Source organism: Pleuronectes platessa, chromosome 6 (assembly GCF_947347685.1).
Source record: "Pleuronectes platessa chromosome 6, fPlePla1.1, whole genome shotgun sequence".
Taxonomy (NCBI): domain Eukaryota; kingdom Metazoa; phylum Chordata; class Actinopteri; order Pleuronectiformes; family Pleuronectidae; genus Pleuronectes; species Pleuronectes platessa.
The window spans coordinates 10,513,943-10,539,811 of NC_070631.1; the positions used below are offsets into that span (position 1 = coordinate 10,513,943).

General features: G+C 43.2%; 3 protein-coding genes across 3 annotated transcripts in view; 2 read left to right on the forward strand and 1 right to left on the reverse strand.

The window, feature by feature from the left end:
- Positions 1-1,733: 1,733 nt before the first annotated feature.
- LOC128442068 (transmembrane prolyl 4-hydroxylase) lies at positions 1,734-11,513 on the reverse strand. Its single transcript, XM_053424261.1, has 9 exons — positions 10,737-11,513; positions 10,305-10,386; positions 5,526-5,722; positions 5,296-5,386; positions 4,279-4,441; positions 3,982-4,167; positions 3,647-3,737; positions 3,335-3,458; positions 1,734-2,871 (listed from the first exon to the last, which is right to left on the reverse strand). Exons 1-9 carry the CDS (start codon positions 11,130-11,132, stop codon positions 2,657-2,659), a joined length of 1,545 nt encoding a protein of 514 aa, XP_053280236.1. The 5' UTR covers positions 11,133-11,513; the 3' UTR covers positions 1,734-2,656.
- On the forward strand, positions 7,959-10,255 carry LOC128442069 (secreted frizzled-related protein 5). The gene is made up of 4 exons (XM_053424262.1): positions 7,959-8,629; positions 9,114-9,289; positions 9,372-9,458; positions 9,571-10,255. Exons 1-4 carry the CDS (start codon positions 8,067-8,069, stop codon positions 9,888-9,890), a joined length of 1,146 nt encoding a protein of 381 aa, XP_053280237.1. The 5' UTR covers positions 7,959-8,066; the 3' UTR covers positions 9,891-10,255.
- A 2,280-nt stretch (positions 11,514-13,793) lies between the features above and the next one.
- LOC128442399 (cyclin-dependent kinase 17) overlaps positions 13,794-25,869 on the forward strand; it is a 38,662-nt gene continuing 26,586 nt past the window's right edge. Inside the window, exons 1-2 of the mRNA XM_053424839.1 lie at positions 13,794-14,040; positions 18,964-19,123. Coding sequence (XP_053280814.1) covers positions 18,994-19,123 — 130 coding nt within the window. The 5' untranslated portion in view covers positions 13,794-14,040; positions 18,964-18,993. The remainder of the gene's footprint in view (positions 14,041-18,963; positions 19,124-25,869) is intronic.

A 25,869-nucleotide genomic window follows, 5' to 3' on the forward strand; every position in this document is an offset into this window, starting at 1 on the left:
GATTCTGGCCTTAAACCCTAGTGACACATTTAATCAAATTAATCCCCGGGATAGAAGAACAGAAGTAAACATAATGAACTCACTCACCTTGTGTCGCTGGTACAAGATGCAGCGAGGATGTGTGGCCTTCTCCACTGGTGGTCCTGCTAGCAGTAGCCTCAAAAGACAGATCTGTCATTTTGAGGAACATTGCTGCACCTGGCCTTGAGCGACTTCTACCAACTTTAAGTTCTGTGATGGGGTTTTTATTCATCCAGGATTTTCCACGTCTCATCAGCATTCAACTTATATTGTGGAGTGGTATTGATTGACAGCAGCGACAGGGAATGGGTTGGGAAGACCAGGTTTGGCCAAATTAAATTGGCTACAATCCAGGGATATGTAAAACTATATGGTTTGTCAATGATAATAAAACCAACCACCCTGCATACTTTCACTAAGGGGGTTGTGTTTTCACCACTGTCCACTGGTTTGTTTCTTTGTGTGTCAGAGGATTGAGCAAAAGGTACTTAATGGTTTTACAAGAATTTAAGTGTAGGGATGGGATACTGCTTAAAGAAAGAACCCAGTACATTTCTAGTCTACCATTCTAGTTTACAATATTTTCTCAACATTGTTATATTTTTTAATGTTAGCCAGAAAAAACAAGACTTTAGAATAAGCTAATTTGGTCTTCAGGCCTTTGACCTTATTCTCCTACATTTCTTTAACTCAATAATGGATTATTAAAGTAAGTCATTGTCAGGCAAGTTGATTATAACATTAATATATAGTTGCAGGCTTCCTCTTATGATGGAATAACAGGACCTTGATAAGGTTTTCATTATGTTATTTACCTGACACAAAAACAATAGAGCAATTCCATAACCTTCACCTTTTATTACTTTTAATATAACATCATATAAATGAAAACAATTTAGTTCTTAAAATGATAATCTGACTCACATTCCCATTCTTAAACCAGTCTACTAGATGCCAGACTAAGGGGATGTCAGGTGAAATTCTACATCAGTGGGATTTATTTGAGATTAATCAAATTATGTAGAGCCCATTCACATTAAGTCAAGCTAGGGGGGTTGTGGGTCATGTTGCCCAGTTGCTAATCCAGCCTTGCTCACAGGGATATGCAACTAGGTCTTGTGGTATCCATATAATTCCCCAAAGGACATATCCCAGGTAACTTTTTGGACACAAGCTAAACACAGTGTTAATGTCACACATTAACCCCACTGCATTTATTTGGCAGCTCAGCCTTATTACAAGATACTTTTGCATACAAACTCTACCATCTACCTCTTCAATTTAAGTTTCAGCTCGACCAGATACAACAGCAAAATGATTTGACAATGTACAATTAAGGAGCTATGTCTGTACTGACTGTGATTTTCTCTGAATTAAGTAACAATTTTGATTCAGGACTTCAACTTGTAATTGAGGCACTGTTCTTTCTACTTAACCAAGGGATCTGTACACTTTGTTCCAGCCCTGATACAAACAAGAGGCTACTTGTGTTGTCAGCTACACATAAACATTGACATGTTGGTGTCTTATCAATAAGGGAACTGGTGCTGACATGATGCAGACAGAGCACCAGTAAATTATACCACAGTTAAGACCACTTTCTGAACTACCTCATGTTTGACAGCCCTTAAAGCTTGAGCTGTTGGATTTAATATTGGGCGACATCTAGTGTCTACATCAGATTTTCACAAATGACGTCACTCACACACCACTATTAAAACACTGCTTTATATATTTCATAACATAAAACAAATACAGTGACAAATTCAGTGCAACATCAAACTGTAATAAATATTCCTCCCTTTAATTAAAAATCCCCAAGAGGTGGTAATAAATAACACTCAAATAAATATGCAAAAAAATTAAATAATAAATACAAATAAACACAAGTTTGTTTGAGTTGTGAGGATAAGAACCACAAGAGTTTAAATATTAAAGACCTTAGTTTGAATTATACCTGAAGGACTGGCCTCCCACAGCCAGTGTGACAGCTGATCCCTCTGATCAGTTTAGAACAATCCTGCATTTGCACTTGGTCTGGCAAAGTCATTAAATAACAATTCATGATAAAAAGCCCAGGAACAGAATAATCAAACATGATCTCACAAATAATATCCCTAAGGAAAATATTCATCGAGGACTATACTGATATGGCTTTTGACAACAGCCTATTACTCTATAACAATAAATAATGCTGACCTGCGACGGGGTCAGATGCCTGGTAAAAATGAAATGGAAGGAAGGTAAGAAGGTTCATCTTTTACATAATGACTGACTGCATCTTTTCCAACCCTCCAATCTGTAACCACAGATATCTGTTATACTAAATTGAGGGATTGATATTATATTTAAGGCTAAATTTAATAGAGAATAGCATTCATATTCATGTTTATCTTCACGTAATGTATTATAAATTAAATGCGAGGAAACCAATGCATCTGACAGACATAAATCTGTATCAAAATTCAAGAAGGATTTAAAGAAAAGGTCCACGGTGTTATGTTGTGCAAATTCCATTCAACTGCAACTTCCTCTGCAGTTGTAGAAAAGTCGTCAGGACTCAACAGCTTCAGCGATGCAACAATGACTCAGTTTTGATGATACGTTGCGTTGTGTTATAATTAAAAAGGGCCGGCTATAGATCCTGGTGGAGGTCACTGTGTGAGAGAGGCTGGTAAGCTTCCTCCAGGGTCGACTTAGCTTTGTGCCTCTGAGCAACTAGTCTCTGGTAGCGGACCTGCAATTGATGATCTGGGTCCACATTTACCCAGCTGTTGGCCACCCACTTCACCCCACGCCTGACCGGGCAGTCGCCGTGCAGGGAATACTCATCTAAGTCGCCCATCCAACCTAGGGAAGGCATGGGAGAAGAAGAACACCATTTAGGAAGGAGGGATGAGAGAAGTAGCTAATGGAGCGAAGTGACAAAAATCAAGTGGTACTGGCGCTATTATGATGAAAGTCACCACAATTTGATAAGTCACAGAAAGCGAAAAGCTAGGAGAGAAACATGAAAAATTTAAATGGAGAGAAAAGAAGAGAGAAAAGGGCAGAAGAAATCAGAGTAGTTTAAACACATCCTTTCGTAGATGTATTCGCATGTAAACTCTCACCTCACCATCTGCTTGCAAACTTCCTTTTAGTAATTTTCTCACTCTCACAAATATGGTAAGTTTCACTTCTACAAAGTGAAAATCCACACAGAACTTTAGAGAAAAGAGTAAATTGACACGAGTTTTGATTTTCATACATTAGAGGAAGCCTGACAAGCCTAAAGCAGCGTTATGTCTGTGCTATAACTTTTTGCCCTTACCTCTCCCATCAGAGAGATGGTTGTACCAGAGAAGTGCTGTCCCAGCAGTTGGTTTTATTCTCAGGTTCCCTCTGCCACATGTCTCCTGGGTGTCTATCAAATCAACTCCATCCTGGCCCAGTGCCTAGGACACACAAAACTGTAAACGCCTCATGTCCAATCATTCGTTTTGGCACACTTTGCTCACGTAGGTGTCAGATTCCTTGTCATGTCTTTGTCTTATCAGCAACATTCAGGTCATGCAGAGTTGTCATCATTTCCCAGCAGAAAAAAGAAAAGCAGGGTTGGGACTGTTTATGACTTCACACTAACCTGCTCGTCATAGGTACGATTGTCTGCCACAGGAAAGGAGGTCTCACCACCTTCCTCTGCAGAGCTGAGGTAGAATGACACAGTAAGATACCTAGAAAACAAAAACAAGGAAGAAAGTGACTAATTATAATAATAGTGAAAAAGTGTCTCTCACAAACCCAAAAGAGAAGTTATACTGTTTAAACGCGAGAACTATCATTTGGCAGTGAAGAATTTGTTTTGAGAACCAGGTGGAAAACTAATTATGTAATTTGGAGATTATTCAAATGATCTGCGGATGACTAAACTGTGAAAACTATTCCAAATGTTGAGTAAAAAAACAGCACATGTCGTACCTGCAGGAGACCTCTGTGAGGGCAGATGTGTTTCCCGCCAGTCGCGTGTGTGCACATGTCGTCTCTGAATGAGAACGGCTGCTGTCATGGTGGGCATTACTGAAGTCTCCGTGCTCATAGCGAATCACCTGCAGTGGCTCAGTCAGTTCAACAAGCGCAGGGGGGAGACGTGTCAGACTGATTAATCTGAATAACAGAGATATGGGGGTGAAATAGTATGTTATCAAATATGAGTGTAAGGGGTGCTAACAACATGACAGTGTGTGTGTGTGTGTGTGTGTGTGTGTGTGTATTTACCTGTTCCTGAGTGTTTGCAGCACATGGTGGGATCCAAGACCTTGATAAAGCCATGTATGTTTGTTTCTCTGTTTGAACTGACTCCGGAGCTTTCCATTCTGCTGTTGTCCTGGACGTTGCGACATATCATAAACACGCCTAAAGTCTTCCAAGGTCAGCAACCCTGCCAGACACAGTCACAACCACCAACTCATAAATACGGCTATTAAGTGACCCTGTGAAATTATTAAACCAGTCTTCCACGATTCCAATTAAATCTTGAATTCTTGGACAACGTGGTGACGAGTAAGTTATGACAGCTCGTTTCTCTCTTTTCCTGCCTTCCTTCCCTCCCTCTTTGTCCGACCCTGGGTTGTTACTCTCAGCTGAGTGAACGTTTGGCCCCCGTCACTTCCCATGGGGGACCGCGCCCCAGCCGCAACAAAAGCTCCGGGGTGCCAGAGGAGAGGTGACCGGAGAGGGGATGGGTTAACGAAAGAGCGTGGAGGTGGGAGCTGGGGGATACAGGGGATCCGGGGGGGAATTAAGAGAAGGGGCTGGAGAATAATCAGCCTTTAATGAGTTAGGATGAGGCACATCCGGACTGCGATGTGTACAAAACTGTGTCACCCCTCTTCCGGCCTTGCCACTCACAAAGACTTGCAAGCAATCACAGCTACCAATCAGCAGCTTACTGTGCTCGAGGGTACACCGCTGCAAGAACTCTCACATATACTGTTCAACAGAAGGATATTAGTCCAGTATATTTATATACTTGAATCTGAAATTATCTTTATCTTGAACCACTGAATTTACTAATTGCAGGAAAAATTTAACTGAAAGCACAGAAGTTGGACCAGAACTTCGAAATAAATAGTATCCATACAAACCAACAATCAAAAGATGGTGAAATCAAAACCTCGGTAGAAAACTTTCTACCCAAAACTGAGTTTCACTGATGTTAAGTACTTTTTCAAAACTCCACTGCAAAACAGCCTAAAATGTACTGACTCACACACAAACCACATGAGCACAAACCTGCTGGACGAGCTTCCAGACCAGTGAGTATCTGCCGTAAGTTGTCTGGGCTCAACCATGTTCCATCTCGAGAACGTGAGTGACTCACAATCTGGAGAAGAGACCAGAATGTTTATCTCAAATTAACAGAAATACATAACATTGTTGTGACAGTTCATGTAATTATTCATCACTTGGGATCTTTTCATGAAATCTATTTCCTCTCAGCTTGTTTGACTGTATCTTCTCACCTCCTGCTTCTGCAGCAGCCTGTCCTGGTTTAGGTCCAACAGACTGAAGACCTCCTCTGTGCTGATAGAAAGTAGTGGCTGGTTGGACTCCTCTGGTCCCTGGCCTGGTGACATTGTCTGGCTCTCCATCAGACCCTTGAGCTGAGCCAGTTGCACCACCACACGACATTCCTCCTCTGACAGGAAGCCAGGGATCTCTGGTGAGAACAGGAAAAAGACAATAGCGGCAAACGTTAGCGACAATGCTGCCTTGTGTAATTAGATAATTTCAATCCCTCGCAAAGATGCTAATTTGAAAAAGGAACACATCTATTTCACACTACTCATTCATTCAATGCACACAATGTAATTTTCCGTTGCAAATTATATGGAGCCTGTGGAGGTTTTGCTAAGGAGAGACTGAAAAAGTAAACATATCTTAATTTCAAATTTTCTCAAGCAAGCAACAACAATCACACAAGACCTTCCTGAATACAGTCATTAAACTGAAAGGTCCATATTTTCTCAAGCAGCAGATGCTCCGTTTCAACAGCTTTAAGTACAGGTGTGACCCAAGATGCACTGAGACACAATGTGGAGGACGTGTCTCTAACATGGAAAACACAGCAGGAGATTGTCAGAGTCAGAAGCATTCACAACAACAGGAAAATCTCCGGAGCGTTCAGGTGAGGGGGGGGGGGGGGCGTCGAAGTCGAGCAAAAAGGAAGACGGACAAGACATATAAATTGCACTATAGAAAAGCATTAGCATTATACCTGAAATGGTGAAGGAATGAGTGAGTGGCCTTTAAGTGGATTAAAATATGTGTGTTGTTAACAGTGCTGGTTTGATCTGTCAGACTACAAAGCCTTTCGGGTTGATGGGGCAATTTGGAGATGCTTTGATCAGTGTATGCTAATAATCATATGATCTGGATGAGGAGACCCCAAAGGGCGAGAAGAGTTTAATATAAGGACTAAATATCCGTGTGGTAAAAGGAAGCTGAAGCACATGACATGTGGTATGATATGAATCCCACATATTTTAAGCAAAGGAAATGTACTTACGCCATACAGTTCATATAGGCTATAACAAGCCTAAGCTATTCCCTTCCGTCACTCCCCAGTGGGTCATTTGTGTTGTTGCCTAACCCACATCCCACTAGGAGGCATAATGAGTGATGACACTTAACTTCCCAAAGGAAGATTGGAACAGCGCTGGCTTCTGGGACACAGTAATTGGCAATATCAATTACTTTAAAGAAGTAACAGAATCAGAACTTGGTTTACTCTTTTTATTTTAAACCTATTTATTATTAGACGATACTGTTCCATTTCTCTATTTTGGTCTCCTGAGATTGAGATTCCTGTTCTTGGATTATTTCTTTTAAGTCTGCTTTGGTTTGCTAGAGCATAGTGACGGTCATATTCTATTTGATCTGTTCTATCAGAATCTTTAAAACCGTGTGTGAAGGCAGTAGTGTTTCATGGCTCCTTTCCATCAACCTTTCTACGTCTGTTAGTCATTAACCCTCTTAATAAAAGGCTTCCGGCCTGTACAGTAGAAGCCTTGTTTGTCGCCCGTGTCTTTTACACCGTACCCTCTTGGTTAATCCCTATTGTCTAGTCAGCCCTCATTAATCTTGATAACTGATATGAATGAGGGGGGACTGAGCCTCTCTCTCTCCCTTCCCTCCCACCATCGTCTCTCTTTCTCCCCCGGAAAGGAAGTGACCTGCTTGTCTGAACAGGAATCAGGCCATGGCTTCACAGCAAGACAGCACCAATTTTATTTGAAACAAGCACAAGCGCACACACACACACACACACACACACACACACACACACACACACACACACACACACACACACACACACACACACACACACACACACACACACACACACACACACACACACACACACACACACACACACACACACACACACACACACAGAGAGAGAGTGTTTGGAGGCAGGTCTAACAGGTCCTGTCACTTTGAGAGATTTTTTCTGTTGATTAATTTCTCTAACATGGTCGTATTTTTGGTGCGACTTGGGGGCAGATTAACTGTGTCCTCACTATTAGGGGCACCTTCAATCTCTCAGGAGAAGCAAATCCCTCTCAGCAGCGGAGGTGGGTGAGAAAACAAGTGGTCTGGGTGGGACAAAGCAGTTGAGTGTGGGTTGGAAAGGGGGTGAAGGAGTTTCACTACACGAGAGCAAGTCGCTTCCTCGGTTCAAGCAACAGGGATTGGAAATGGCAGAAAGTATCCCAACGCAAAATCATCCACATTAGCAACCGAGAAATCTCTCAAACACTCTTAAATCTGCTCATAAATACAAGTGGGCCTAGATCTCTTATAACCATTTAATGTGTGCCCCGCCCCTTCTCCCGGCTGTTCTCGACACCTCCCCTTAACCCTTCCTATGCAAATGTATTCACTGCCCACTATAAATACACCTATTCTGCCACTCTCTCCTGCACTGCTACACAGGAGTCTGTTTTTTACTCAAGAGACACATTGCAGGATTTCTCCTACTTTCTAACTGTGCTATCAGGATGACTTCAGTGCTCTGTCCTCATTTTAGCTCCAGAAAGTGCTTCCTTTCAGCCTTGGCACTACTTCTCCTTCTGCTTGCGGGGCCTAGCAGCACATTGGCGTTTGGTCCTGGTGCTGGTAGAGCAAGGGCAGGACTTGAGGGACGAGAAAGAGCGAGGACTGGCGGTAGGGTTAGATCTGGGTTAAAAGACAAAGCAGGTATAGAGGGCAACATTGAAACTGGATTTGGAAATACTCGTGTTTCTAGACCAGGAGCTGCAGCAGGAAGAGCTGGTGAGGAGGACTCTGGTGCTAATGCCGGACTCAGATCCATGCTTTCTATAGGAGATGATGGACTGTGGGAGCCCCGCAGTTCCTCTCGATGCGTGCCCATCCCAGCCGGCATGGCCTTGTGCCAAAACATTGGTTATGACTCTATGAGGATGCCCAACCTGCTGGGACACGACTCTCCAGCTGAGGCCGTACAACAGAGTGCCAGTTGGTTGCCACTACTAGCAAGAGAGTGCCACTCCGATGCCCGCATCTTTCTCTGCTCTCTATTTGCACCCATCTGCCTTGACAGGTAAGTGTAATTATAATAGATTTTTTATTTCCTGTAACCATATATTGTCAACCTTCAAGTCACACTGACCTTTTGTCTGTTTAAATGAAAAAGAAATGTTAACATTGTAAAAGTGTAGTAGTTTGGGTTCAAGAGTAAAATCACGTTGCTGTGGGCAGATAATTAGCAGATTTAATTAGAATATTAGATTAGATTAATTACAAAGTTACATAGCAGCAGGATTATCTAGGGTGAAGACCCCTTTGTAAAGCTATGCAAATTTGTGTCCGTCTCTGGGGAGAGGCCCTAGTTTCACACACAAACCAAGCTGTTAAAGGTCTATAATCTCCTTTTAGTCACAGTAACACCTCCCTGACTGAGAAAGAAAAACAAGCAACCAAATGGCAACTAATCAAATGTTTGTTCTCTAACACTTCACTATTGAGTCATACCCTTTCATCCATTCAGCATTTCCCATGCTCCCTCTCCATTTCTACTTTATCAGGTTTATATCACCCTGCAGAAGTTTGTGCGAGTCTGTACGGGACAGCTGCGCACCGATCATGAGTTGCTATGGCTACCCCTGGCCAGAAATTCTACGTTGTGACCAGTATCCTGCAGACCATCTCATGTGTATCTCCTCCATTACCAACACCACTGTCCACACCGGCGGGCGGAGAGGTCAGACATTGAGTACACACAGACAAATGGCTGAGCCGACTTCATTTATCTACCGATTTAATTAGTCGTTTAAATATTTCAGTGCCTCTGGCGAGCTGTCGTGACTGTGAACTGGAGGAGGCCTCCTCTTCAAGAGATACTCTGGAGACTTTTTGTAAGAGTGATTTTGGTGAGTATCTGTAACTTCCACCTCTTTACCTGAATCTGTTGTATATGTTTTTCAATAATTCAGCACAACAAATAATAGACCAGAGTTTTGTCTTTATCTCTTTACACCCCAGTTGTGAAACTGCGTCTAACGCGGCTGAAGTACAGCCCTGGGAGCCTTTCGCAGTTCTCACTGGCTGCCAAACTGGATGTTCTGAAGCATGGACCCCTGTTAGCTGGGCAGATACGCTCACACATTGAGCTGTGGCTAGAGAGGGACGCCACCTGTGTAAGGAACATGACACGACAACATCCCCAAGGCGGCAACTTCCTAGTGACAGGCACGGTGCAGGGGGGGCGCCTGGTGGTAAATAAGGCTTATGCCTGGCAAAGACGGGACAAGAAACTGATGGGAGCTGCGCGCAAATGGAAACACCACAGATGCAGGAGCTAAGATAATGTGTTAATTTAGAGAATTAACTGAAAGAACTGAATTGTGAAGAAGACCAATTGTGAATAAACAGCTACGGTTAGAGGAAGCATATATACGATTTAACCATGGGCAAATGACTGTAAATACTTCTTGTTCTAGTCTTTTAAAAAAAAATTCATTCTTCTGTGTGTGTATGGAAGAGGTAATATGCAATATGCTGGTCATCAAGGGGCTAATGAAGTATCAACACTGCCTCTCAGGCAATGGAGGTCAAAGAAAACACAAGGTGTAAAGGTAGAAAATGTACAGTATCTGTGAAGTTAAAGTAAAATATTGCTGGTCTATATTTGTATGACTTTAAGATGAATTAAAATTTGTTCTCTGAAGCCTGATGAATCCTTTATTCATCTCATCCAAAGACCACACTGTACTTACCAAATAACAGAGGTTTTAAGCTCAGTGTCCTCATCTCATGCGAACTGTCTGGGACAAGGGATACCTGCTGAACATGTCCAACCTGCAGAGGTACAGGAGGCATTATCAACACAATGAGTACACAGGGATTCAGATCAACGGATGTGTATCATGCTTGCACATTATTGTTGCCATTGACAATGGCTTTATAGCATGTATTGGCGGTGGAAGTCAGCAATAAATCCTTAAACTGAGTTCTTTAAATTTCGGTACTGACATAGCTGTGGGCAGCGTTGTGTTCCAGATTGATATCAAGAATATCAAGATGATGTTCACTAGTGTGTTTAATACCAGTACCCATACCAGGGTAACCCACTGCACTGTGGGACTCTTTCCATCAGTGATGTGTAAGTGGCAAACAGCCTTGTACTGAATCGATGCAACTTTTCTTACCCGTATTCCCTCGATGCGAGGCAGACTGAAACTTTGACTGTGGTCCTGCACTTGCAGCTCTGTGGGGGCCGGGGCAGGATGGGGCACGGAGCTGCCACCCCCACCTACTGATGCTGAGGGGGTCCCGGCACCGCTCACGAGTTCCCCGGGGCCGTTGTTGTAGTGCACGTAGAGCAGCAGGGCGATGACATTCAGGATGTACACATGGAAGAAGACCATGACCACGACGAAATAAGCCCGAGAGCAGACACTGCTTCTCTCGATGTGCAGTCGAGTGGCGCGTGAGGGGGGTTTGAAGGGGAGCAATGATGGATTCTCGCTGCCGTCGGACTCCCCCTCTTCTTCCTCCCCCTCCTCTTCCTTCTCTTCCAACATATCGTCTTCAATGTCTTCCATTGTCAAACGCTTGCTAATAAATCAGAATGGAAACCTGGGGGTGTCTATTTACTGCGTAACGTCCCTTTACGCCTAGCTGCGACGACGCTAACAAAGCTAGCTAGCTACGGTTCCAGCCCCACCAAACACCTGCTTCGATAAACACCGACGCTGTGGATCCTGCTTTTACCCACAGAAACAAACCAGGCCCGGGGGGGAAACGGGTACGGCACCGGTCCTTTCCTTTTATGAATGAATGTGTCATCATTATCTTAAGTCCCTTAATCTCCTGTTAGCTCACTGGGCAGGAGAGCTGCCCCTGACAACCAGCCTAACAACCATAGCTAACAACCCGCCATGCTAACAACAAGAGGGGGAAGCTAACGACTGCAGAGGGGGCGCTGCTCCCGCTCCATGAAACCGATAGCGCCTTCTAGCGGTCGACGCCACAGGGAAAAAACCCAGCTGAATGAGGAAGTAGGTGTTTATCTACGAATTATACCATGCAAAGAAGCTTTAATACAAGTAAAATCAAGTGTTTTTTGTTTTGATTAAATGTTCGAAAAGTCAGGAAACAGTTACAAATACCAGAGGCTAATATTCAGGAATCTTCAGTAGACCTTCATGTGGGGCGAAAAAAGTTGATGATAATCATCAAAAGATGAACATTATTAATCACTGAGTAATGTTCTTCTGATCAACTTTATCACTATATCATGTAATGGTTTTATCTTCAAATGGAGAGAATGCGAATTACATAATGCATCGGCTAAATACTTAATTTTGAAATTAAGTATTTTAATCAGAAATTATGTGTAGAAATATGTATAATTTTCTGCGGAGCAAATATCAGTATCTTTTAATTACTCAAATACTATATTACAGAAGTTTAATCAGTTAAGATGAAGTTACTGTTCTGCTTATTATAACAGTATTAAGCCATTTTTTATTGTAAATGGAGGAGCTTATTTCAAGTTACATAGACAGTGCAATCAGTTGTGCAACTTGGTCCATTACAACAGTCTTGAAATAAATCCAACCTCCATGGTTATAATGTTGTGTTTAAATTGTTTGAGAGAGATGTTGATTCAACCTGCTCATCCTATGGTCATTTTGAAGAGGTAGTCAGGCCTCACTGTAGTGCAACAAAAAGTACAACAAAGAAAATCCTCCGAAAATGAATCGACACAACACTGAAACCTTTTCAATAAAAATTGAACATCATAAACACAAGGGCTGTGGTGTGAAAAAAAATAGGTTTAGTCTAAAATAAACCCAAAATCAGCTGAATCCTACTTATTTACAACTTTACATCCAGAATACATAGCTTTGAGTAGAGATGTGATCTTACCTAAATGATCTACTAAACCAGCTCGTTACTATGAAATGTATGTATCATCACATTTCTGAAGTAACTGAGTATATACTTCTTTTGTTGATTGATAAAATGTACATGATATCTTGCCATCTTTTATAATTCTCTCCATCTCTAGCTGCAAATTCAGGGAAAAGCTGAAAGTAGCTCTGTGGGATTTTCTCCACTGAATGACTTCAGCTTAATGAATGAAAACATGCTGCTGTTGTTTTTATGAAGCACAAGGTGGCGCTGAAGACCAGCACTCCTCCTCGTCAACTGTGTTTGCCGAGTCATCTGTGTGACTGTCGACGTAATTGTTGGGAATTCAGGTGATCCCTCTGGAAGGAAAAAATAATTTGGTTTCATCCACTGTTATTTTATGAAACACAAAAAAAAAGTACACTTAAAAATCTTGGTATTATCTCCTCAAATTTGTCACCCAACAGCCATTTTACAGGTTATCAAAAGAAAATCATCCTGTGTTTTAATCTCATATTCTCCTGATTCATTTAAACCTTGTGCTATTGTTACTCATGTTGATGCCACGTAAGTACTTGCGGGTCCTGATGTTTCCATAATTTTTTGAAGCCATGAATTATTCACCAGGACATTTTCTTTGAGGTGCATATTTACATGAAACGGAGCTGAGGTAATGAGGGCTAATTTCCCCGGTGACACTGAACCCCCCCAAAAGTGAATCTATTCGACCCTCCTTTTTTATGTAGACACACACACACACACACACACACACACACACACACAAACACTTGACTTCCATTCATTTTAGACAGCTTAACCAAAACCCTATCCCTTATCAAACAACAATGCCTTTTTGCCTCATTAGAGACTAGCCTTTGGTCCCCATGAGGTCACCTGGTCCTGATATGGTCATGGTTTGTAGTGGGGGGAAAAAAGGCTACAAAAACAAGTACACCCACACACACACATGCAGGTTTGCACAGCTATCACTATCAGGACTTTGCTCTGTCCTCCATTCATTGTGGACAGTGTAAAAAAACTAAACCAGGACCCGAACTTAAACTACTCACAATTCACATCTTATCCCGAAACCTTAACCTGGACCAATCAGCAATGACGATTTGCCTCTTTGGTGACCGGACATTGCCCCCCCCTCTGTAAAAAAGTAACACGCACACCCCTTGCGGTGTTTTCCGGGATCACGCCACTGCTTCCACTAGGGAACCACCTCTACCTCCACCACCAGCAGCAGCAGCAGCAGCAGGAGCAGCAGCAGCAGCAGCAGAAGAGGCGGAGACATGGCTGATCGTCGCCGGACGGGACGGTGCCGGGAGTGAGTGAAAGTACGGACGGATGCTGCACTGTGACGGGCCAACGATGCAGCCACGCAGGCGAGGACTCACTGCGACACACCGCCAGACGCTGGGTTAAGAGTCAGCCGGCGGCCGAACACACGATCTGCCGTGTTTTTTGTGTGTTTTTTTCCACTGCAAAGTAGTTGAAGGAACTTGTCGCAGTGGATCCATCCCCCCGCTGTCCCGGATTACCACACGCGAGTGGAACAATAGTCTCCTGCAGCACCGACACAAGCAGGTCAGTGGCAGCGCTGTGTGTGTGTTTGTTCGTGTGTTTGTGTGTTCACATTAATGTCAGTGCCGGGACAACAATGGAGACAAACACTGGTCCCACCACCTGACCCCCACACTGCAGGTGGACTTCAGTCTCCACCCGTTGAAAACGAACGTGTCTATTTGGAATGGATCACGCTGCGTAAATCGCGCGTTTCTGAGACTGACGAATACTTTTCATTTCAAAATTCTCGCTGCAGGAAATGCAAAGTGAGAAACACCAGGCGCGGGATAACCCACTCGCGTATAATTCCCCAGGGTGCTGTACTTGAAACCTATCGTGTTGCTGGTGCTCCAAACACATGCAAACACGCGTTTTAAAACTACTTGATCCCACTCCTGTTTCCCCTTCGGGCTCCAGAGGTGGGGCGCCGGGAGGCTGTGCAACTTTTCCCCTGCCCTGCATGACTCTCCTCCTCCCGGATACGCGTGTCAGGAAAACACGGGGAGTAGAGGAGCCGACCGAAAAGGGCCTGATTTGGTCGGTGGGGAAGGTGGAGGTGGAGGAATCTCAGCCAGACGCGAACCGTCACCGTCGAGTTTGCAACGAGTCCTGTGAGATTTGGGGCCCACGTATGTGCGCCCGGCCTGCGGCAGAGGTAAACCCGGGACACCGTCAGTCCGGTCCAGAGCTGCGGTCCTGCAGTGTTGTGCACAACCTCGGGGATATTCCATCGATTCCCATCTGTATTTGAACCCAGCACAGGCGAAGCACTTATACCTATAGCTGAATATCACGTGTGTTTCTGAGCAGTGTGTTTAGGGTATCGTTTAGCACTGAATTATTTATGTCCATCTCTGTGTGGGACGTCCAGATTGACAATCATGTGCATCCTTCAGTGCCTTTGCCCTTGTGATGCTCTGCAATAGCAACATCTCAGTATTAACCCCGGACCAATAACAGCCGTGTGTTTTTACTGTGTATATTTCATCCAAGAACTGCCTCATTACAATAATGACATCCTTACTAAAGTGTTGATAAGGGCTCTGGTATATATTTTTCAACCTTTACAAAATATACCCAATTACACCACTTTAGTGATTAGACAGTCTTACTTTTTGGCACCGTGACAGTTACTGTGCAGTTTCCCCCGAATCTATGTCCTCTATGTTTGAATGTCACCGGTTGTCCACCCCTCTGTGGTTTAAATAATTACATTTATTAACCCAGGGAATGGCTCGGCTAACTGACACCAAAAAGTCTGTTTTTATAATAATGGTACTAGCAAAAGAAGTTTTGTCTTGCCTGTTACTCAAGATTGTGTTTTACCCACTTGGGGTGGAATCATATCATGATGACTGATTAGGCTACTATATATTTTCATACAATTTCATTCTGTAAAACAAATATATATTACATCGTTGTCCCATATCCTCATATAGATTTTAGCAACATCTATTAGCACCAACTGAAGTTTCAGAATTGTGAAAGTTAAATAGTTAAAGAATATTTCTCCACTTTGATTCAATTCTCCCTAAAATCCTAGAAAAAGCTTCAGTTACTTAACCTGAACATATTTAGAAGCATTTCGGATCTTTTTGCAATTAAGTTTTCATGATTCTTTTTGTACCTTGTTTAATTAATGTGAATATTTTCATATTTTACTCTGGAGTTTGAGGTTAAGTATCAGACAAAATGCTTATTTTTGGATTATCTCTTGGTCTATCTGTGTGGACATGTGTAGGATTCCGTAGTTGGGCAGATTTGTGCATTACTCATTCATCCTCAGGCCACTGTGCCAGGCAGCGTACTGAGTGCCACTGAGTGCCTGCTCCACTCTGCCACATTGTATGTGTGGGCATGCATGCGTGTAATTCATGTGCCACCGAACTGCAGAAGAATGCCAGTTTGCTTTGTGATGCAAAGCAAAGGGCTGAGACAATATCTGGTTAAAACTAAAAGGATCCCTCGTTCACACAAGCTGTCAAAAACCTCTGCTCTTATAAAAACTGCAGACTCGGGTCCTCTGGTTGATTCTTTCTTAAACCTCCGAGAGGCTAAGAAGAGGCAGAGGAATCTCAGAGCTGAGCTGGCAAGGATCGCATGCTGCAGTGCTGTGTGGCATCCCAAGCACTGGAGGGCTGGAAGTCTCTTACAATTTAAAGAGTGTGAGTGTGTGTGTGTGAGTGTGTGTGTGTGTGTGTGTGTGTGTGTGTTTGGATGGGGGAAGAGGGGGTGGGATTGGGGATATAGAGCAGAGACGGAGAGATGATAATTGTGAATTCTCAGCTTTTCGTCTCTTCTCGACTCTGTTTCCTTTTTAAAAAATGGGATCTTTTCCCGTCAGAGACAGTAGCTGCGGTTCCAGCCTCATTCTGTAACCTAGCAACCCAAATGGTGTGTGTCTTGAATAAATTCTGACTGTGGTCATCCTCTGACCTCCTCGGGGGGGTGTGTCCGTTGGACTCACCTCCATGCCACCACATCCATGCAACCACCCAGACATACACATGTGGAAACAGATGTGCGACACAGACAGGCTGCTCGCAGACACACTTATAACTTAGGGCCTAGTTGGAGGAAGGTTTTATCTCTTCACTCCTTGGCATCACTTGCCTGTTCACCCTCTCTGGTGAACTTATCAAGCGCGTGGTTTAGTTTTGTTCAAGCACAACTAAAAGTGTATTGTGAGTAAGAGCGTCCTACATCCTCTGGAGTGAGTCCCTCTGTCGAGTGGGAGTTATGTATCACAGGTGTTCACGGTGTCTGGTGAGTTTTTTCCTGCACAGGGAGCCACATGCCCAGTCCCACTCACTGATGTGCCTCCGCCGACCTCCTCACGTTGCCACGTCCATCAGCACCAAGCCACAGTTACTCTTATGAAACTCCCTGGAAGTGTTTTACATTATTAGAAGTCTTGTACTAAATGCAGCCTAGTTTAGTTAATATGCACTGAGCTACTAGCGAGGCAGTGTAGCAAATATTAAACCGATATCACAACTTAATTTAGCTTCACAACTGTTCATTAAAGTAACTTTAATGGACTCATCAGGCAGAAATGTTTGTGTTGTTGAATAATTACATACAATAAAAGACGAAAGATAATATAATCAATGCACAATGATTCTAAGCTAATACATTTTTTTTAAAGCTTATTAAAAATCAGGAAGAAATAGAAAGTTAACTAGTAAATTCTGTGCTTATTTTTCTGTAGCATACAGGACAGATTACACCACATTTCACCTTTTTGTATAAATAAAATAGGAGATCTCAATTACATATTTAACATACAGTGGTACCCTGAAGTGTTTCTCTTGATGGCCTGCTGGGTAATGATTTTCCCACTGCATTATGGTGAGGGCTATTGCAATAGAGATAAGATGACGACTGTGAAATTAGTCACTATTGTGTTTCTGTGTCTGTGTGTGCAATGGTGAAGGCATAAGTGTGTGTTGATAACATTTATCTGGGTTATTAGGTGTGCACTGTGTTATCGGCTGTTCCCACATAACATGAGTCATTTGTGATTTGTGGAGGACAAGGATGCCCGAGGAGAATCCAATCCTCTCGTCTGCACCTTATTATTCTCTAGTGAAGAATGGGAAAACATGCAAATGAGGGGGGAGGTAGAGTCGCTCCATAGTGATGATCCAGGGGTGACTGATGATATGAAATGAATGCATGAGGTGCTGCACTTTCACTCTATTGTTTCCTTCACTTTCACTCTATTGTTTCCTTCACTAACTTTTGTATGTTTTTTCATTTCGGGGCAAACGACTCCGGCTGAGGTTCAAACATCCAACTGGGCTCATGTAAACTGGCCGAGGCAACGTTGATAGCAATGGATACTCGCCGAAACGCATCTTCTGCTGAAATAAAGCCGGTCGTCCTGAATGAGGATTTGAATTCCCTCAGAGCACTGCCTGTCTCTAATTGGTCTGAAAGACTGAGAGCCTGAAAGGATGAATGGCTTTTGTTGAAGCCTCCAAGGTTGGACACAAAGAGAAAGGCAGGGGGTGCCATGTGTGTCAGTGTGTGTGTGTGTGTGTGTCTGTGTGTATGGACTTGTGAACGTCAGCTTCCGAGCCCTTATGAGTTGGATGGAAAGAGCAAGAAGTGGAGAGGAGACAGAAATACTCTACCTCCAGGCCAGTCAACACACAGTTATGCAAACGCACACATAATGTACACGTAGCCGTATTTTAAATGTCTGCTGAAGGGCACTTTTTACAATATGTTACGTTGAAAGCTCACTGACCAAATAACACACATAGTTGGGTCTCCATTGTATATAAAGAGCACTTTGCTGGAAAAAGAATGTGTACTTTTCTCAACGTTTATTTTAAGGATGGGACGCTTCTCTCTTCCGTAACCACATTTATGCTGCAGAGTATTTAAAACCAGCTTCTCTTCAGTCATATTGTCATGTTGTCATAGGACTACAGAAGAATCAGCCACAGATAATGAAGAACTTTGTTCTTGTCTCATTGCATTAGAATATATTAGATGTTGGTTTACATCACCATGAACAACTGATGGAATGAAATGCGCTTCAATCACATCTCAACTGCTCTTGTCTCAACCAGCTCGGGAGCGTCACAGTCAGCCATTCACTTGTCATCTAGCCCCGTATATCTCTCCCTCTCTCTCTCATTTAGTTTATTTTATTCTGCAATGTTTGCACTTGGGATACATAACAATGAGAACACGCTGTGTGAGCAAACACAATCGTCGGGCGCCAAAAGAACTGCAGAAAATGCGCCGAGGCTGCACTGCGGTAGTTTGACTGTACAATGAAGATTAAACGGGGCAGCGTGGATCCGTTGATGGTTGTAATGAGAACAATGTCTATTACTCTGGTGATAGGGATGCAGGTGGTGCCGGTGATGATGATGATGATGATTATAGTGATGTTGTTTGGTTGTTGTGTCCCCTCCTCCTCCTCAGCCTGTGGGCCCTGGTGTAGCAGTCGAGAAGATGGACCGGATGAAGATAATCAAGCGGAGGCTTTCCATGTCTCTCCGTAGCGCTCGGCCCGTCGACGACTCGCTGTCTGAACTGGCAGAACAGATATCCTTGGACGAGCCGACCACAGCCAGGGACAATGGTGAGACACGTAAACCCTGCCATGCAGGTATACACAAGTATATAATATGTATGCACCATGTGCATTAACTCCATAGAAGTAATGTAATGTAGTTCTTAAAGGTAGGGTTGGTAAGTTCTTTCTGAGACACTTTTTTTTCTTATTTGTTAAAACAATTAAAGTCCCAATGCCCATCAATCAACTAAAGTCGTCCACGACCGATCATTTCATTAAGTCTGAATTTCCTGGTGTACCTGTCTGTTACTGCCTGCCGTTGCTCTAACTGCACATGGCAAGAGTCTTCAGCCGATGAGACATGCACTGCAGAAGCAGAGGTGATCGCCAGATGTTAGAGGGGAGTCACAGAACAGTAGTCTTCTAGCAGTTGTCAGTCCATGTTCCTGTGTTTTGGTGCCGCAGCTTTGACGAGAGGGTGTAGCCAGCTCTTGCACGCTTTTCCAGGATTACCAACCCTAGCTTTAACAGAAGAAAAAGCTTTTATATGGCGGGTGGGGTAGCACAGATTGCCTTTATCAGGAAGAGAAGCTCTGTCACCTCCATAACTGTCTTTGGAGTCACACAATGATTAGTGGAACTCCAGCATCAGTTATGGTGAGTGCTTCACCACACAGGAGCAGGCAAGCCACGTGATTTTAAAGAGCAGTGTGTCATAGTTCCTCCAACATTTCAAGATATCATGTCTTCTTTCTCAGCATTTACTGTTTGAAATAGTGATGTACTAGAGGTTGTAACTAGTTATTGCAGGAGATGCATGAAAGTCGTATAAAGTTATGGGAGCTGATGAAATGTATTATAACTGTACTTCACTCTTGTATGTTTTCAGTTTTATATTTCAGTTTATTTTCAGTTTACATACGTCAGTGGACGTATGTAAGTATATGTCCATAGCTGTGTCTCAATTCAGATTGTTCCGCCTATAAAGCTTTCGCCTTTACTATTAGCTGTTAGGTACTGTTCTGTCTCACTTGCCGCCGCCATTACCTCTTGGTAAAACAGTTAGCATCTGAAGCGGAATGAATCACAGGAAATGTTGGACCGGGTAATATCCTGCTGGTTCGGGATGGAAGGACGTATTTGGGACATTCTAGTTGTGCCCCTGAGGCGCAGTCAGTCTTTAAATGCAGCATCCGAAGGCTCCTGAATTGAGACACTGCTGGTATTTCAAAAATGATTGTGTGTTAACATTTAGGAAAATGTGAAGCTCTCATGAGAACACAAAAAGACACAGACACTCTCAGAATGCTTCACCTGAACTTTCATCATCCTCACCTCCTCATCACTTCTGTCACCATCACTTCACTGTTCACCTCACGTCATCAGACTGACAGGAGTAGCACACTGGAAATGTATTTGAACACACAAGCTCTCGTTGTCAATTTGATTAGTCAATTTGTCTGAGTTTAAGAAAATGTTTCATATCGGAGAAGAAAGTGCAAAACGCAGCGTCATTCTCTGAAAGTCTGGGTGCCATCTGGTGGGCAACTTTCAGGACTGCAGCTCCGCAGAGTCCTCACCTGACATACAAACATAATGCATGTGTGTGATCATCCATCTTAGTGCGTGTTAACATCTTTATCTTGCTCTCAGGCAAAAACCAGGTCAGAGCATGGTTCTCTTGTCAAAGAGAAAAGACAAAAATCAGGAGCCAGACACGTTTCAGTGTTGAAATATAGCTGTGTGTGTTTTTTGGGCTGGATGTATTTGCTCGGAGTGTGGGTACAAGCAGCGATAATGTTTGTTTGGTGTTGCCGTCACTCCAGCTCCTGGGCTGCAACATCTATATCCAACTGATTAATTACATTCCCTGCCATCGCTCCTCTCTTCCACATATTTTTACTTCCCTCTCTTTCGTATTTAACAGCTCGAGCTAAGTGAGTACATTTCCAGAGAGCGCGAGGAGCAAGGGACAGGCGAGGAGTGGGATGGAGGAAGTAATGTAAGGGTTGAGGCGAGGGACATTAAACTTTAACCACGGCTATACATCTTTTACTTATCATCCTCTGTTGACCTTTCCCCCTCGCTGTATCACCCTCCTGACCCCATCCCTCACTTCTCTATACATCTTACTCAGACGGTGCAAACGAGTGGTGAAAAAAAATCCTCACATTTTTCTTGTGCTAAGTGCTAATTAGAAACCATGTCGAGGCTGCTGCTGGCCTCAGATCAGGCCTTAGATGGGTGTCACTGGAGGCGAGAGACTGGGAGGGAATTGTGTAAAGATTTTAGGAGAACATTAGACTCTGATGCTCTGGGATCACAGTGGAATTTACAGTGCAGTGTGCAGGAAATTAGGGATTATTAGGAAAGATGGGAGATGCGACAGGTGGGCTTACATTCTACAAAAATGGAATCATTAATGCCTGAGAGAGGTGAAGGAATGTTGATGTATGCGTCCTGACAGGGTTTATTAGGGTATTTAGCTTTGAAAAAGCCTTTTATTTGCCCATAAGCTTAAAATATGACCCACAGACTTCAATTCAGTTTCCTTAATATATTTTCCAGTACCTCCGTCAGTGATTTTGATTCTCCCTTATCTCTGTGGTCTGTTTCCTACAGTGTTTCTGCTAGTTTTTCATGTGCATGCCTCTTTTTTTTGTTCTCTTGATCAGACTATGACTCAGCATAATTTCCACGACGCACGTCACACACTTTATATATGTTCCACGGTCACTTGTTTTTCTGTGTGCCACGACTGTTCCCTCCTCTAACATGTGAACCGCAGCTGTATGTGTTCCCACCCTTTTATCTCGCAGCGCTACATATTGTACTGTTCCTACATGTTCTGCTGCCTCTCTGTGTCTGCTCTGTGTATGACCTTGTGTCGTCTCTTTTCTTCTTTCTCTTCTCCTCCTGCTCCCTCCTACAATTCCTGCCATCTGCCTGTTTGTGTTTTGCCGCCTCTGTCCACCCTTCTCTGCTTTTCTTCCAACTTTTCATTCATTATTTTGCCCTTTTTGTTTTACCTCGCTTTTTCTCTCCTCTCACTTTGTCAACATGCTGTCCTATCGGAGTTTTCTCTTCTCCTTCTTGTCTTCTCTGGTATACTCTCTTTTTTCCCGTTTCTTCCTGTCCCTGGCTGTCCGTCTGCATCGTGTGTCTCAGAGCCCATGGTGGTGTGCGCCATGCACCCTCCTGCTTCCCATAGTGCTCCCTCCTTCCTGCGTCAGTACGCCGGTCATCTGGGCCGCACCGCCCTGCGCAGAGAGCCAGGTGGGGGGCTGGAAAGAGACAGAGCCTACCTGAGCCTGCACAGGACTGGATCTCTGGGTACACACACACACACACACACACACACACACACACACACAGTGTGATCTATGCATGCAACCATAAGCACACACCAACCATAAAGCTGCAAAAAACAGTGGTGGAAAATAAAAAATACATATACTGAATTTCTGTTCTTATATTTCAAGTAATTTGGTTTGTGTACTGCCTTTGAGTGTTCCTATTGTATAGTTCCTTATATTCAACTACATTACAAAGCTGATATGTTACATGTAAGAATTGTACAGCTACAGTCAGTACGTGTACAAGTGCAAAACCATATTTACTGTCACAAACTGGATATCTGCCCAACATTTACCACAGATCTAAAAGGCTAAAAACACTAATGACCTTAATCCAACATTAACAAATCCGTGCACATGTTCACAACACCCCCGCACTCTCGCAATCACTTTTTCCTTCTGTCTCTCTGCATTATGTAACGGAACGCGTTGTCTGTGGTTCCATGGATCCCAGTAATCTCATTTCCCACTCTGGCAGAACGGCTTACATCAGGAAGGAAGGGAAAGTCGAGGATGGAGGGAAAGGGAGGAGCTGAAGATGTCCGATGGGTTGAGAATGAAATGAAGCTTGGAAAACAGCGAGAGATGGATTTATAGGGGGCTGAGCGATAGGGAGGGAGAAATGAAAAAGTACAGATAAAAGGAGGGAGCGGCGGGCTGAGTGGTATCGGAGAGTGGTAGTTCCAAAATGGCTCCTTCAGGAGTCCTATTAGCTTTGTACTTTGTATCCCCCCGAGTCCTTGGCTGCATGAACTGCTGATAGACCACAACAAGCCTACTTGATTCATTGAACTCTGGCTGACAAGAGAACGAGTCCTGTAACTGGACTGTGATAAGAGTGTGATTTATGAAACTTAAACGTGCTACAAGGAGTTTTTAACTGGTTATGAAACAGTCTCATTTTAATATTGTTGCCTTTTTTAATGACCTACAACAGCAAGGAAGACAATCGGAGACAAAATTGTCTTTTTCAATGAGCTATTCTCAATGTCTGGTCTGGTCGAACCACCGCATGAACAGCACTAAAACAAAATTATAATGTCATATTACAGCTATCAATCATACAGCAACAAAAGAAACATTACCTCATTGCTCTGCGTCCTTCAAACGGCTGATTATCTTTTTTTTTCACTCGTTTCAAAACAAACACACACGCCGATTATGACAGGAGACAATAGAAACATTACAGTGTTGGTCCAGAGAGGAGCCAAAATCTACGAAAGTAAAATGTTCCTTGTCTGTGGTTTATGTGATCCTTCTAAAGAAATATGGACTGCAGCATAGGGGTGGGTTTTATTTGAACATCAGTGCTGTTGCTGATATGATACCTGAGTTTCAGTACCAAGACTAGACATTTTAGTATAAAACAGTATAAAAAGTTCACGACAAAACATAACTTTTCAATTAACAAAAGAAGCCAAAGTTCTTGAATGTTGCCTAAATCCACAAGAAGATCTTATTACTAGATCTAGACTACATACAATGCAATTTAATAGTATTCAGATGCAGCCAATACTATAATGGATGTAGTTAATGACAGATATTAGAACATGAAAACGTGCTAAATCTACATGTTTAAATTAATTTCCAATGCACTGCATAAGAGATGATTGTTTGAGAATATGGACAATAGTGCCTGACTGTTACTGATTATAATGATAGTTTAGTTAAGCAAATCTAATTATCATAGTGACAGTATTGGCCAAGGTTAATTCAAAGACAGTAACGGTTTTCTGACATGTTCCCAGTGGGAATATAATATAATTAAACTGGAATGGCACTCAATAAAGTGTTTACCTCCACCAAGGTCCAACAGTCCCCTTAAATTAAATAAAGCTGCATTGCACACTCAGATATCAGTTCTGGTTAAAAAAAATAATTAAAGATCCATGAATTATTTCCTGGGAAATTGGTGAGTGTCAAAAGACTGTTGAACAAAGTGATAATATATTCCCCTTTGTTCAGTTCCTTGCCGATATTTAATGGGTTCTTTCTTGACCCATGTCTCATCCTTCTACCAACTTAGAGGAAATCTGTTTCATAATCCTGCTGACAAACAAACCAACTAACAATCAGACATCGGTGAAAGCTCCTTGGCGGAGGTAATAAACAAGCAGTCATTCTTCTCTCATTTGGCTTTTGTCTACTGCTGACAGGGAAATGTGTAGAAATATATGAGAGTAACTGTGAAGTCCACAGCTGTCTATGAGCTTAAAAGCCTTTAAAAAGGGCGAAGCTTGACTCAGAACTGAGAATAGATGCTACTCTATTATTAAAACCTTGATAAGGTGTAGTTTGAAATGTTAAGAGGTTCACTGTGTGTGTGAGTGTGTGAGTCAGTGCGTGTGTGTGTTTCCCACTGGTTGGTCTCGCTGACTCACTGCGTGCCACTCAGCAGTCGGAGCACGTCGCAGCCTTTAATAGAGCAACATGATGATGCAATCTCTCTGCTGCAGATTACCCAGCCTTTCTCTGCTTTCTCTACCTCCTTTTCCAACTTGCTCTATCCACCCCCATTCGTTTAACTACGTTTTTCATCTGAGTAGGGCTGACTGTAGGGTTATCCGTGTGCGTTTTAGAGGTGTTGGGCCGGGAGCCAGCGCACGGAGCGCTTTTACAGGTTTTGTGATTCATCTGTTGCTAGCCGGGCCAACGCTCACTCCCTCCACCGCGCACACTGTACTTACAGGCAGGAAAGACGAACACTGCACTTTTCATTCCAGCTTTTTCGCCACCGACTCACCTCTCCCCCTCTGTGAAGATGTCTGGTTGCACTGTTGAGGATTAGTCGGCACCTCCTGTCTGTTTTGCTGAGAGAGAGAGAGGAGTCTGCTCAAAAGCTGCCCAGCTCCTCTCGGAAACACGTCGCGGCCGGGCTGCTATTTCTGATACTGTCACAGATGTCTCCTCGTTCTTTTCTCTCCTCTCCCCCTTTCTCACCACATATATCCAAATGCTATATTTAACCTCCCGATAAAATCTGAATGGGGCAAAGATAAAGGATGGAAAGCTTTTCAGAACAGCCTTATCTCTTCCTCTGTATTGTGCACCATGAGAGACCTTGTTTGTGCCAGGGATTTAATGTAATGCATTAACACTGAATTAATCCCTGTGGCCCACTCGCCCTCTTTCTCCCCCTTCACCCATCCATTTACTCACACTAACCCTCCACGCTCACTCCTAGATTGGGTTTAATAAGAACAATGGCGTGGACTCCTTTTTTGTAGTTCGTCTTCTAAGCTTTTATGTGTGCTGCAGCGGCTCGCTTAAGGGTAAAAGATGCTCCGCAAGGATTCCGGGGATTTTCAGAGTAGGTAGGAAAGAGAGGAAGAGGATAAAGCGTTTGGGACCAGCACAAGAGGAGCCGGTAGCTTACAGTAGGCACTCTGGTCCCAGTAATTGAATAATAAGATTCCTTAGATGCAGATAAAAGGTTTAGATGTAATTACTGCAGTC